Source organism: Phascolarctos cinereus, unplaced genomic scaffold (assembly GCF_003287225.1).
Source record: "Phascolarctos cinereus isolate Bilbo 61053 unplaced genomic scaffold, phaCin_HiC Scaffold_7;HRSCAF=346, whole genome shotgun sequence".
In the NCBI taxonomy this organism is placed as follows: Eukaryota; Metazoa; Chordata; class Mammalia; order Diprotodontia; family Phascolarctidae; genus Phascolarctos; species Phascolarctos cinereus.
This window is the reverse complement of record NW_027556180.1, coordinates 6,052,469-6,066,661: the sequence shown is the minus strand read 5'-3', so window position 1 is coordinate 6,066,661 and position 14,193 is coordinate 6,052,469. Positions and strand designations below refer to the sequence as shown.

At 41.9% G+C, this 14,193-nt stretch overlaps 1 protein-coding gene across 2 annotated transcripts in view; it reads left to right on the top strand.

Annotated features, from left to right (window-relative positions):
• CCDC50 (coiled-coil domain containing 50) overlaps positions 1 to 11,074 on the top strand; it is an 88,023-nt gene extending 76,949 nt beyond the window's left edge. For both annotated transcript variants that reach the window (XM_020964768.2, XM_020964770.2), the window contains 2 exons: positions 69 to 175; positions 4,280 to 11,074. In XM_020964768.2, coding sequence (XP_020820427.1) covers positions 69 to 175; positions 4,280 to 4,299 — 127 coding nt within the window. In that variant the 3' untranslated portion in view covers positions 4,300 to 11,074. The remainder of the gene's footprint in view (positions 1 to 68; positions 176 to 4,279) is intronic.
• Positions 11,075 to 14,193: the final 3,119 nt, after the last annotated feature.

Here is a 14,193-nt window from a genome sequence, read left to right as displayed (position 1 = left end):
CACAGAGCTATGCTAATCAGATGAGGCTCATCACCACTGGCAGTGTGTAACTATGGTTTCTCTTACAGGCCGCCACCTCCCGCCATGATGGATGTTGAGGACCCAGACTACACACATTTCACAAACCAGCATAGTTCCACACGTCCATTTTCCAAACCTGAGTCATCTCATAAAGGTATGAGCAGGAAGTGTGGCAGCTTCAGGGTGTCCTCAGGACCTCTAGGCCCTGGGAAGCAGTCAGGGTGAGCTAGCTTCATTGTCAGAGATGATTTCCCACCTGAGACCATAACCTACCTGTCATTGTTCTGAACTTTGCAATGGAATTTTTTAGCTTTGGTCACCACTGGGGTAAGGGAATAAGTATTTTTATCATACCCACTATTATAAAGGCATCATGCTAAGCACTTTTCAGATGGTAACTCATTTGATCCTAATAAGAACTCTGAGAGGTAGGTGCTAATATTATCCCCATTGTACAGTTGAGGAAACTGAGGCAGACAGAGATGAAGTGACGTGCTTAAAGTAATGCAGCTTGTAAAGGTCTGAGGCCAGATTTAAACCCAGGTCTTCCTGACTCCAGGCCCAGTGCTCATTGCACCACCTAGCCGCCTGCAGGAGTGGAGGGAGCTAGGGACCATGAACTGTGGGTGGGGAATAGTGTCCTGTGTTCACCATAAGCTGATATAGACCTCTTCAGTGGATACTTGAGTATTTAAAACAAAGGAAATTTGTGCAATAGAAGTCGGGACCACAGAGTAGAAAGGGACCCTAGGGGCAAAATTGTCCATCTCATATCTGAACATGGTGAGCACTTAATAAATGCTTTAGGATTCATTGTCACCCTTTCATGTACATATGTGTGTATATAACATACATGTATCTAAATCTCTCTGCCAACCGCCTGTATATATCTCTAGATCACCTAGCACTTAGTAAGCACTGATTTAATTCATATTAACTGACTGCATTCCCGTGCATACCATTGGCCGTCCCTGCGGCATGCTTCGTCGACTTTTTCCTTCCGTGAAAGCCCAAAGCCCCAGTTGCTGCTTCCTTCCTCCTTGCTCTGCCGCTTGGACCACGCAGAGCCAGTGTCATGATTCTTCCACCTGGCAGCCCGGCCGGTCCTTGAAGCCAGCTCTCATAAGCACCAGGTCTTCTCTTCTCCAGGCTCCACGTCTCCTGTTTCTTTTACTGATGCTCAGGCGGTGGGATCATGAGGGTCTTCACCATTCGGGCCAGCCTCTGTAGGACGCTCTCTAGCTCTCAGGGCCCTCCTAAAACGTCACCCACGCTAATCCAGTGTGGGCTGACCAGGGTGGGGCTTGACAAGACTAGCACTTCCCTGGGCCGACCCAAGTAGTACCTCTCAGTCTTCAAAGGCTAAGGCTTGGCTGTCCAACCCACCAATGATTCACTTGGGCCACCAAACCCCTCCAGATTATTTTTCAGATGAATTCCTGTTTAACTACATCCTCCTCCCATCTTGTACTTATTTTTTTTAAGTATTTTATTTTATTTTTTTCCAATTATATGTAAAGGTAGTTTTCAACACTCATTTTTTAAAATAAGATTTTGGGTTCCAAAATTTTTCTTCCTCTTTTCCTTACCTCCTCCCTCCCCGAGACGCAAGCTATCTGATATAGGTTATACATGTTCAATCATATAAACAAATTTCCACCTTAGTCATGTTGTGAGAGAAGAAACATAGCAAAAAGGAAAAGTTACCCCCCAAAAAAACCATAAAATTTTTAAAAAAGAGAAAATAGTCTGCTTCAATCTGCATTCAGATTCCACAATTCTTTCTCTGCATGTAGACAGCATTGTCAGGCATGAGTCTTTTGGAATTGTCTTGGGTCACTGTATTGCTGAGAAGAAGTCAGTCAGTCATAGTTGATCAGTGTACAGTACTGCGGTTACTGTGTACAATATTCTACTGGTCGGCTCACTCGACGTTCCTTCAATTCGTGTCAGCCTTTCCGGGTTTTTCTGAAAGTATTCTGCTTGTCATTTCTTGTGCCACAGTACTATTCCATCACAATCACAAACCACAGCTTGCTCAGCCATTCCCCAATGGATGGGCATCCTCTCAATTTCCAAATCTTTGCCATCACAAAAAGAGCTGTTATGAATATTTTTGTACGTGTGGGTCCTTTTCTCTTTTTAATGATCTCTTTGTGACACAGACCTAGTTGTGATATTGCTGGATCAAAGGATATGCACGGTTTGATTGTCCTTTGGGTGTGGTTCCAAATTGCTCTACAGGATGGTCAAATCAGTTCACATCTCCACCAAAAATGCATTAGTGTCTCATTTTTTCCACATCTTCTCCAATGTTTATCTTTTTCCCTTTCTGTCATAGTAGCCAGTCTGATAGGTTTGAGGTGGTACCTCAGAATTGTTTTAATTTACATTTCTCTAATAAATAGTGAATAAGAGCATTTTTAATATGACTATAAATAGCTTTAATTTCTTCATCTGAAAACTGCCTGTTCATATCCTTTGACCATTTATCAATTGAGGAATGACTTGTATTCTTTTTTTTTTTTTTTGGCTAGACAATGGGGTTAAGTGACTTGCCCAGGGACACACAGCTAGTACATGTCAAGTGTCTGAGGCCAGATTTGAACTCCAGTCCTCCTGACTCCAGGGCTGGTGCTTTATCCACTGCACCACCTAGCTGCCCCAAATGACTCGTATTCTTAAAAATTTGACTTAGGTCTCTATATATTTAGATATAAGGCCTTTATCAGAGACAGTGGTTGTAAAAATTCTTTCCCAGTTTTCTACTTCCCTCCTAATCTTGGTCGCATTGGCTTTGTTTGTGCAAAAACTTTTCAATTTAATGTAATCAAAATTATCCATTTTGCATTTCATAATGTTCTCTATCTCTTGTTTGGTCATAAATTCCTCTGTTTTCCATAAATCTGACTGGTAATTTAAGGATCATTTTTGCCTGTTCCCATAGTAGTTTTCTATGGTCAGGGCTCTTTTTTATTTTTTGTTATTTTTTTTAAGTTGAGCTCTGCTCTTGGGGTACATGGGGCCACTGTCCCAAACTTCTTGTAGTGTGAGTCATGGATCTGGTTACTGGCTTTCTGCACAGGGACCTCTGGGGCTGGTGGCTTCCCCATGGAGAGCAGGGGAATAAGAATATCCTCCCATGAGCTAGAATGTTTCCTGATTTGCTGGCCACTGTTGTGCTCCGGTTTTCACACTATTCTGATGGTATTGATAGCAATTATTTTAATTTTCCTTTTTTTTAATTCTGAACCTCACAAATGTCAGCAGATAGGATCATTTCACTATACAATAAGAAGATCAGGAAAAAAAAGGCTTGTTTAAAGAACTCTGACCTTATAATGTATAGTTTTTTCTAGGCATCTAATAAAGAACATGATGGTAACAAAACGACCCTGTTTATCTTAAAAATTTGAATTACTCCTTGATGCTAGTGTTATCATGAAGTAGAAGATTTTGTGAAGTTTTATTATTTCAAGCTTTGTAGGAGGGGGAGGACCTTGTAAGAAATTCTAGAGGCACGTGCTCCTTTCAGAATTTCTGGGTTTTTATTGCCCCCCCCCAATATGAAACACTTAACAAGTTGCAGTATGATAGTTGCAATGTTGTTAGATTCTGAGTTAACACCCCAGCATTGGCCCTTGTTAGCAATGTGACTCCGCAGTTATCTCACTTATAAAAATGAATTTGGACTCAGATGATCTTAAGGCTTCCCTCCCACTCTAAATCGATGGTCATCTCAGTGTGGGTACCAAAGGTCCAGCAGCAACCTGAACGGATGCTCAGCTTGCTTGATCTAAGTGAAGCCAGTAAAAACAAACAAACAAACAAACAAAACCCAACTAACTTCTGTCTGATTCTCATTGCTTGACATAGATCTGAGTTGTTTTCACTTGAGAGACAGGATGGTGTAGTACAAAGTGTGATGTAGCTGACGTTCAAGACTCTCAGTTCCAGTCCTGGCTTTGCCACTTTCTACTTGTGTGACCGTAAGCAGATTACTTAGCCTTTCTGAGTCTCAGCTTTCTCATATGGAAAACTGGGAGGGGAGAGAGGGCCAACTGAATGGCCTCTAAGGTCCTGTCCTGTTCTAAATCAGTGGTCCTGTGGCTAATTCTTAAAGGCTTATGAACACATTGACTCAAAATCAAAGAACAAACAAAGGTTCTCATTAGCTCAGGACCTAAATGATGGACTGTCTGGAAGGCTGGATCTGAGGATCTGTCACTGACTCTTTTCTCCCCGTTTCTCTCTCTAGGTCACCGTTCCAAGCAGTAAAGATGAAGAACCAGCCTTGGATCGGACTCCCTAGTAGTCGAAGTTACTGGATTCGATCTGATGCCTTCCTCATTTGGTTCTGTTTGGTTTTTCCTCCAAAGTTTGCGTCACCAGAACTGTGTCCTCTCAGTCCCCCTCTGGCCATTCAAAGTATTTGTTTCTTTTCAAAGGTTCTAATTCCTCCAGCTTACTTGGGCAGTATAATAATCTCTAGAGCTGGGCTGTTCCTCAGTGTAGCCACTCCTTGGGGTGAGGAGTTTATTTCAGAGATCTTTGAAGTCCTATTTTGGTCCAAGGGAAGAGTTTGCTTTGGTACCCCCTGATTTTTATTGAAGGAGGCCTTGGCTGCAACCACATAGAACAAACTCCTGGAAGAAATCATTTCAGTTATTTGTGCACTAGGTGATGTTGTGAGAGATGGTGTTTACTCTGCTCTGCAAGAAACTACATCTCCTTCATGAAGTGTAGAACAAGCCAAAAAAGCATGACATCCAAAGGGACAAAGGGGCATATGACCTAGCCCAATGGGAATCTTTCCTCTTGAATAGCAGAAAGCAGAGAGATTCATGTTACATATATAAACCCCAGTTCCAACCCAATAGGAAAAGTGCCACAGAGCTCTGGCCCCAGCCTCGGCCCCCCATCACTTCCTAAGGAATGGGGCTTGGTGTGTTTTCTGTGGGCAGAGCTCAAACCACTTGGAGCGATAGCCCTTGGCACAAAAGTACACCCGCAATATTTTGGCCCATGTTGCACAGAAGAAATGAAAAGGTCAACATATCTCATCTGGTAAAATGTTTGTTGTTTTCTAATAAAGCCACGTGTGGCAAATCAGAAAGAGGAGAGCAGGGTCAAAAGTCCATAAACCCCAGAGATGCTTTTTCTGTTTCTTTCTCCTCTGGAACCCACTTAAGTAATTTGATGAAAGTGTCCATGCGTTCTCTGACCTCAGAATGCAATCTTCCTTGGCTGGTGAGAAGTACCTGTATCTTTGTAGCCCTCCTCATTGTGTCTTTGACGTGCTGGCATGGTGGCTACTTTTCACGTGGGCTCAAAGATGATAAAAATCAACCTGACCCTCCCACTCATGCTGGTTTCTAAGTCTTGGCGATACCCAAGTAAATATTCTGGATGAAATAAATACTCGGAAACAGTCTTCTTGGGATACTTAGTGCTCAGAAAACAGGAATTAATTGATGCTCTAGAGAAAGCAAATCTTCCAGCCTTGATACGGCCCTTGTGGAGGCTCTTACCTTCCTTCCATGCTTGTTTAATGGAAATAGATAATAGCCAACGGTAGTTGCCTCTCGATCCTAGTTGTTTAGGCTTTTCCTTTGGTGGTATGCACCCTGCATGTTGTCAAGTGCTCTCCAGACAGACAAGAGAAGTTCTCGGATGAAAGATAATTTGGCAGCCACGCTAATTTGCTGCTTTCTCCCCCTAGTCAGAGCACGCTTTCTGAAAACAGACTAAAGGAAGCTCTCATTCTTTGTGAAGGCCATGAGTATCAATAAGTCCAGAGTTTGAGGATGAGTTGGTGCTGGGTAGACAGGGAGTAGAGCTTATACTGAAGGCATAAGGGGTAGTTACTTACAAAATGTGGGGAAAGTTGAGGTCTCTGGAGATGGCATCAGTGCATAAGGAGAAAAAGGATTGGAGGGCAGACAGGAAAATGGAACCTCTCAATTTGTGAGCTCCATGCAGTGAGGCCACCGATACTTGACACTGTTCAGCTCCAGTAATCTAGATATTATTTTACGTGCCCAGTGGTTTGTGTGCCATGTTCTGGCAGCAGCCAATCATGGTGATTTTAAAGGAATAAAACATACAGCATGTTTTTTTTTTTAAATTTATAATTTGGCAAATAATATCATCTGCATTTTAAAATTTTATAAATGTTTATTTTTATATCTTATGGAACAGTCACAATTTTCCTATTTCTCTGGCCATCCTCATGTTTCCTCCCTTTGTCTTTAGCGTCAGCCGGGGATGCTTCTGTCATGAAGCCCGCGACATCTCGGCCACCTCCCTGGATTCTGCCCATTCTGGCTCTTTTGTTGGCATTGGGTTTAGGCCCAGAGTAAAGGTTTCACTGTGATGACTGGCCAATTTAGCATCTCTTTAGAACAATGTAAAACGTCTGGGCTTTGAAAAAAGAGGAGTTTAAACACCCGTTAGCCTCTTTGCCTGTTATATGTGTTTTTAGAAGAGGGGTTTTTCCATTTTTCTTTCCAAAAAATGGATTAAATACTTCAGTGCATCCGGTTTGATCCCACCCTGCTTCCCCTGAAGTCTAGAGCTCTTTGCAATGTTAAGAAGTATCAAAAACCTCAGTGCTCTGCTCCAAACCCAGGGCAGTGAGTGAGTCAATTGGCCTGTTGCTTTAAAGTATTTTATAACGAGATAGCAAGTACTCCTTTTGCTCCTCTGCCCATCCCTGGGCCATGTGCAAGGTGACCTTCAGACGCAAATTAATTTATGCTTTAATTCTATGGTTCAAATGAAGTGCTTCAAACTGCACAGCCCGTCAGTTTTTGTAGCCTAGTCGCAGGAGGCTGGACTATTGCATGCCCTTGATTTCATTTCTTTGCAGTTCAGGGGCTTGGCTTGCTGGTTCCCCCCAAATTTAAGCGTGGGGTTGGGGCTTACAGCAAAGCCACTGGATGCCCTGCTGACATTCTTCCAGTCATTCAGAGTCAATGATCTTAGGCCACTTTCAACTAGCTAGGGGGATGGTCTCCTGGACAGAAAGGCGGGGAGTTCACCAGACATTTAGGTTTCCAACGAAAACATAAGATCCTTCTAGAAGCATTTGCTCCCTGTTCTGGGGTGAAAAAAATTGATGCCAAAGCTATGGAAGGAAATTAGAAATTTTAGACTTTGAACTTAGAGGTTCCTTTCTCTTGGGTGCGTGTTTGCTATTCCGCAAAGACTGGTTTCCCATGGAGAAGGAAGGGCCCCCAAGATAGCCCACTTGGAGCTCCCTTTCCCGGATCACGGTTGCTATGTTGGCCCGGCATCAGGTGTGACATCTCTGTGGCAGCAGAGAAAACCCCACAGTGCTTCTGATACCTGCTTACCTTCCCACATTTTCGTCATTTGCCAGTTTGGGGTGTCTCACCCGAAACCAACACCACCCGTCTTGGTCTTTGTTTTTCCGTTTGTTTGTTTTTGTTTTCTTTGTACTCTCAGAAGACCTCCTGCACACTGAATCCTGTGCCAAATGTTTTCTTTCAGAGCCTGCTGTCGTCATGGGGGGATTCTACTTTCTCTGTGTATGTTTTATTTTCTCTTCGGGGGCTTGATTTTTGTTGTTGCCTCTGGGTCTGCTGGCTTTGGGATGGCTATTCATGTTTTCAGTGCTAATTTATAAAAAGGGAAATCTACTAGTCACAGCTATGTCCAGCCCCCATTGTACTGGAGTGAAACCCCACCGTACAGGGGCCTTTTAATATTTTGTTTTCTTTTTTCTTTTTTGAAAACTGAGAAACAAAGCCCGATAAAGTCCAAGATGGAAATGGGTCAATTGTGGGCAGCAAACATACGAGCAAAGTGAAAGTAGGATGGTTGAGTTTCCCTGGATACTGCTCTTTCGTCTTAATGCCTTTTTTATTCACACACATACAACTAACTGGCATCCCTACAAAAGGAGCAAACCCATTTAGGACCAGATGACATTTACTTATTTATTTTGTCTACTTACAGTCAGAAAAGCGACTATGGAAAGTGATTTCCCTTTCCTGCGTCTCCAGTGGTGCCTGCAGGTCATGAAGCCATATTTGCTTCCCTTTTATTGACACCAGCATATCTTTCTTCCTCTGGGCCCTATGCCAAAGGGGAGCTTGATGGGGCCCTGTCCTGTTAATGCTGCAATGAGCAGAGTGTCAGCTAAATTCCTCTTCTTTCTGGTGTAATGAGAGACTGTTAGAGATATGGAGAAATATTCAAATCTAAGGCGCTCCTTGGTGCTGCCAATCAAATCTATTCATCAGAAATGATCCAACAGGGGTCTAGAGAAATCAACCAGGGAAGAGGAAACCAGGACACTCTTCAAAAGAGTCACTTTTCTGATGAAAGTTGGACTTTAAGACAAAAAAAGAGCAGTGTCTCTGAAGAGCAGTATTGCCTTAAATTCGTTTGACTTCTCAGTCAAACACATCTGACTTAACTGTGAGCCCCAGCCAGCTCTCTAGTATTTTTGCTCAGGGAGGGCGGGGGCAGCCCCTCCATTACATAGGACATCTTCCTCCTGGGAGTTGCAAGCATGTTGCAAAGTGTACTGTTGTGTAATTCATCCCTATGTGTTTCATTTCTTTGATCTTTTGAATTAATTATTCAATGAACAAATACCTTTTGGAGGAAGAAATTCAATGCCATTGTATACACAGTTATGAAGGGGCTAATAGGTAGCAGTCGTTATTCTTGGCACTGAGGATACAAACATAAAAGTGAAACAGTCCCTGCCCTCAAAGAGCTTATGTTCTACTGAGGAGCAACATGTACACAGTAAGAAAATATAAACTGAATGAATGTAGTGATACCTTCAAGAGGTAGAAATGTTCAGTGACCTGAGTCTCTCGCATTTCAGATAATCAGTTTCAGAATGATTGAGTTTCGATAGCACCCATTAAGGCATCTCTTTAAGTTCTTTGTTCTCTTTTTGGTGACTTCTTACTCACCTTAGGGAGGTAGGAATGAATGAACTCATTTTATTTCAAGTGGAAGAATTATGAATATAAAGAAGACCCCCACCATTATTCCTCATAGGCAAAAATTGGCCAAATTTTTTTCTCAGATGGAGTGAACCCAAGTTTGTTTTGAAAGTTCTATCAGTGCCACACCAAAAAAAAAAACCACCAACAACAAAAAACAAAAACACAGCTGTGTAAATAATCACTTTCACTCACTAAAATGTGTGTAATAACTGTTGCTCACCTCCATATGCTGTGAATGCCATCCAGTAGCATTGCCTGGTCTCACACTCATCATTGCATTTGTAGGAAGGGGAACTCACAGAGCAGTTTGGCAAGCCATCTGGAGCTTTGTTTTCATGAAATATTAACCCTAACACACGTGTGAGGCAGGGAGTGCCTTTGCGTCTATGCTTACTTTTAACACATAATAGCTGTTAAGGAGCTCGCTTAAAGTAATGTCATGCTGAACGTTTTGTTTCCTAGTAATCTCGATTTTTCTGTGGAGGGTAGATCCATTGAATGACTAGAGGGGACGATCACATAGGGTTTCTGAGCTGCTGCCTTTCTAGAAAGACAGAAGGGGCAGCAAGGGGATGCATGTTAGGAAGGAAACACTTTGACCCTGCCCGTAGGAGTGATTTTGTTCTTACTCTGTAGGGATTGCAGTCCTACAGTTGCCCAGCACCCTCCAAAGAGTTTCCAACTATTGTGTTTCAAAAGGCACCCTTTAACTATAGACTTCTTTTCCTGTTCTTGATTAAATGGTTCTCAGAGACTCCTGAAGCTATCACTTTGGCCCTGATAAAGCATAAGCCAAATTATTTATTCTGGTAACCACTGCACATCCCATAAGGCTCACGTTAAAGCTTATTGCCTGCTGGCTAAAAGTTTAAATAAGTTTTAATTTCTGAAGGCATATGGGAGAAAGAGAGGGGAAGCAGTCTTTCAAATTGAGAATTCCTAGGAAGGGGTTTTTGAGATGAACGTGTGTCCGCCTCATGCCCTATATTGAAAAGTTGCTCCATAATGGACTAATTGTAAGTTTCAACTCTGAAATATTGGAAATGGGGAAGGGCAGGGGCATAGGGCAGGCATTCTTAGAAATTTAAGTGATCAGCTGTTACTCAGATGTGTGTCTTCTCAGGCCCAGAAGCACCCTGACTTAAAATAAGTCACTGTACACAATATAAAAAGATGTTGACAGTTTGGTGATTTTAAAGGACCTCCATGATGTTTTAGAATGTTGAAGTTTTTACAATCAGGATGAAGCAGTACCTGGAGGCCTCAATGGTAGCTCTGGAAGCACCAACACAGTGAGCATCCTTGTAGGATGTGTTTGATAGTGCTTAGCAGGCCGCAGGAAACATGAAGAAACTATGTTAGGGGTTTTCAGTAAAGGTGCCCCTCCCCAACGATACTTTTTACCTACAGAAAAATTTGGCTATGATGGACACATTGTGGGTAGCTTTAGAAGCAGCAGCAATGAATGACTGGATTTATGGTGTCTTTTTACCTGCTGGCAGGTAGAGATAGACCTCCTTCAGTTCATACTTGCACTGGGCCATGGCCAGCAAGTTGGTTGCCATACACCTCATACTGGACATTTCCTTGCTGAGATCTTAATAGGAAAATTCTTGCTGCGGTGTTTGTGACTCTGACCAGATGTCTCCTGGATGGCTAGGTGACAGAGCTTTGTTCAGCATCCTATTTTAACCTTGCTTGAACGGGGGCTTCACTCAGTGTAAATTGCACACTTACAATAACTCATCTATGCAATCTCTCTCATCTCTCCCTCTCTCTCTCTCTCTCTCTCTCTCTCTCTCTCTCTCTCTCTCTCTCTCTCTCTCTCTCTGTCTGTCTGTCTCAGACACACACACACACACACACACACACACACACACACACACACACACACAACAGGTCACATTGTATTTTTTTTTTAAATCAAGTCTGACATTGAACTTAATGAATAATGTTGTGAACCAAAGGGTCCTATGTGTGTAGACCAGCCTGCTTTGTTTCCTGAGGTGAACAATATTGCCCTTCTCTCTTAATAAAGTTGTCCTTTTGGTTAGCCACTGCACTGGTCTCTATCTTTACTTTGTTTCATCATAATAATGGCTTTGAAAGTATTAATGAAGCAGAAGACTTGGGATAAACATAGTGGAAAGCTTGACCTTTTACACTTCCAATGATCCATCAAGTCATCTACATGAGTCCTCCCTGCATTGTTTCAGATTGAGACCTACCCATGTCTTTTCATACTATGTCCTCCTACAGATCCTCCCCATATGACCAGTCAGGAGGCCTTCTTCTAGGTCCCATCCTTGTATGGTACTAGTGTCACATGAGATAACTCTCTGTCCTCATTGCCACAGGAACATTTAGCCCACCCTCTTGTCTCTGAAATGATGTCGCTTAAAACCCATTTTGTCCAGACAGCATTACTGGTAAGACATGATGGCCCATTTGTGCCCATCACACACCTTGTTATTTTCCTTTGGGTCGCCTGAGATTTTTAAGTTTCATTGTCATTGGTATGTCATGATCCCCAGTCATTTTATATCACCACCAAAAAATTCTGTGTGTGTATATTTGTTTTTAAGTGTGGTTGCATGTTAGGGACAATCAGGGACACCTGGAAATTCTGTATGATTTCCTCAAATTCAGTGAAGCCTGCCCTCCTCTAATTCTCAGATCATGTCATAATTCATCTGCAATAATTGTTCAAGGATGCAGAGATGACTGTCCAAGTTTTGTTTGACTTTTCCTTATATAAAAATGGTTGTGTGTCTTTGGTGGGTAAATATGAAACCACATCCTGGACTAGCCCCTTTGTATTTGTTACTTTGAGAGGTTTACGAAATGGTTTATGTTGAAGTTTGGCATTTTTGGTTTGATAAAGAGAAGGGAGTCATAGAGGAAAGAATTTCAATCTTGCTCACCTAATGATGCCAGCAATTGTTCTGAGACCATTAAAATGTCAAAATGTATCTGATTCATTTGCTTTTCATAAATCATAACTAAGCTAATAGAAAAGCATTTAAGTACTTGCCACGTGCCAGGCAATTTGCTAAGTATTGGTGATACAAATACTAGAAGCAAGACAGTCCTCATCCTCAAGGAGCTTATAGTGGAATAAGGAGAGAGAAACCCAGAAAAGCTATAGTTGGAAAGGGAGGGGACACGCCATTTGGAAAGTGAGGGGAACTGGTGTGATGCTTGGTTCTGGCCAAGATGATGTGAAAGCTTTCCTCTATGAGGCCAGGGTCCCAGCGTCAGAGTTCTATGATGGTCAGGGCCAGAAAGCAGGTACCATTGTTTGAAAACTGCCAGGATTTAAGGTTTGCTGGCTACTTGTCACGTCATCTCCTTTTCATTTCATGTGGACATGAGTTCTGTTAACATCAAAGGGCACAATGGTGACCAAACATCTTTGGGAAGGTTTTTTCTTTCTTTTTTTCTTTCTTTTTTCTTGGAACAGTGTTCCTACCACATACCAAGATGAGCTTATCTGGCGATAAGCTAAGACCCAACAGCAAGGTGATGTTCGGAACGTTCGCCATTGTTGACCTAACTATAGCTTTACAAAAGGTGAATTTCATCTTGTACATGAAAATTGGAATAAAAAATTCTGATTTTGTTTAGCTGAGCCTTCAGCAAAATTATTGAAATTGAATGATGTTCAACGTTATGCAGATTGATTGGATTCAGTTTAGAATCATCCTCCTTATTTATTATTTTTGTCTTATCCATATTGAATCCAAAGTATTAAGACTAGAGATTGGAATCTTTCTTATTGGAAATGTTCCCTGAAAGACTTATGCCCAAAAACTCAGATGCAGACAATTGAATCCAGGGCAGAAAATGTGCTTGGCAGACCACCTTTGTTTTGGCAAGGGCCCAATATCTCTTTTGTAATAAATACCACTTTGCATAGCACATAAAAATTTAAAATGCCCTTTACGTCTTGTTTATAATGATAATATGAAGCAGGTGCTTATTATTGTCCCTATTTTATGAAGGAGAAAATTGACAGGCTAAATGACTTGCTCAGGATCACATGGTTAGTGATAGAAGAGATTTGAACCCAGGCTTTCTTGACTTCAAGTCCTCCACTCTATCCATTGTGCCATGCTCACTATCTGCCTTTGAATAAGGAACCATATAACTCCAGCATATTACCAAGAATATAGAGTGCACTCAATCAAATATTGCTGTTTTGGATATTATACTGGAGCGTTGGGCTCCTCTTTGGGGATGGGTGTGTGTGTCGGTATTTAGGGAAAGGTTTTGTGTTAATTTTTGAAGAATGGCTTAAATCAATGGCATGAATTACGAATGAGTCTGACAAGAAGAGTTTATCGAGCATCTGTTATGTGCCAGACTCAGTACTGGGCCCTGGGGAGGAAAAAAAAAAAAAGACAAAACTGAAGGCCTTTGTTAGAGGCTGGGAATAAAAATTAAAAAAAAAAAGAGTGAAACAATCCTTTTTTTCAAGAAATTCTATTTGGGCCAACAACATGTACACATAGAAGTAAATACAACAAATATACAAACAAGTACAATAAAATGGACTTGGAGAGGCAAAAAGTAGCTAAAAGGACATGGAAAGACCTCAAGCAGAAGGAATAATTCTACTCTTCTTGGAAAGAAGGTCAGTTGTTCAATAAAAATTTATTAAGCTCCTGCTATACTCCTAGCATTGTGATGAGCACTGGAAACACACACACAGAAGGGCAAAAAACCAAACAAGCCAAAAAACCTAAAAAAACCAAGAAAACAGTCCTTGCCCTCTAGAAAGTCACAGTTTAGCAGAGGAGACAACATGCAGATAGCTGTGTGCAAACAGGATGTAGAAAGGACAACAGGGAAGGCCCTAGAATTGATGCAGATCAGGAAAGGTTTCCTGTATAAGGTGGGATTTTAGGTAGTACTGAAAGGAGGTCAGGGAAGCAGACATGAGGAGGGAGAGGATTCCCAGAGTGCAGAAGAGCCATTGAAAATATCCAGAGTTAGGAGACAGAGCATCTTGTCAAAGAAACAGTATATAAGTCAATTTCAGTGGATCATAGTGTGTGTGTGTGTGTGTGTGTGTGTGTGTGTGAGAGAGAGAGAGACAGACAGACAGACAGACAGAGAAGGAGGAGGAGGAGGAGAAGGAGGACAAGAACTGGAAAGGCAGGAGTGGTTCAAGTTA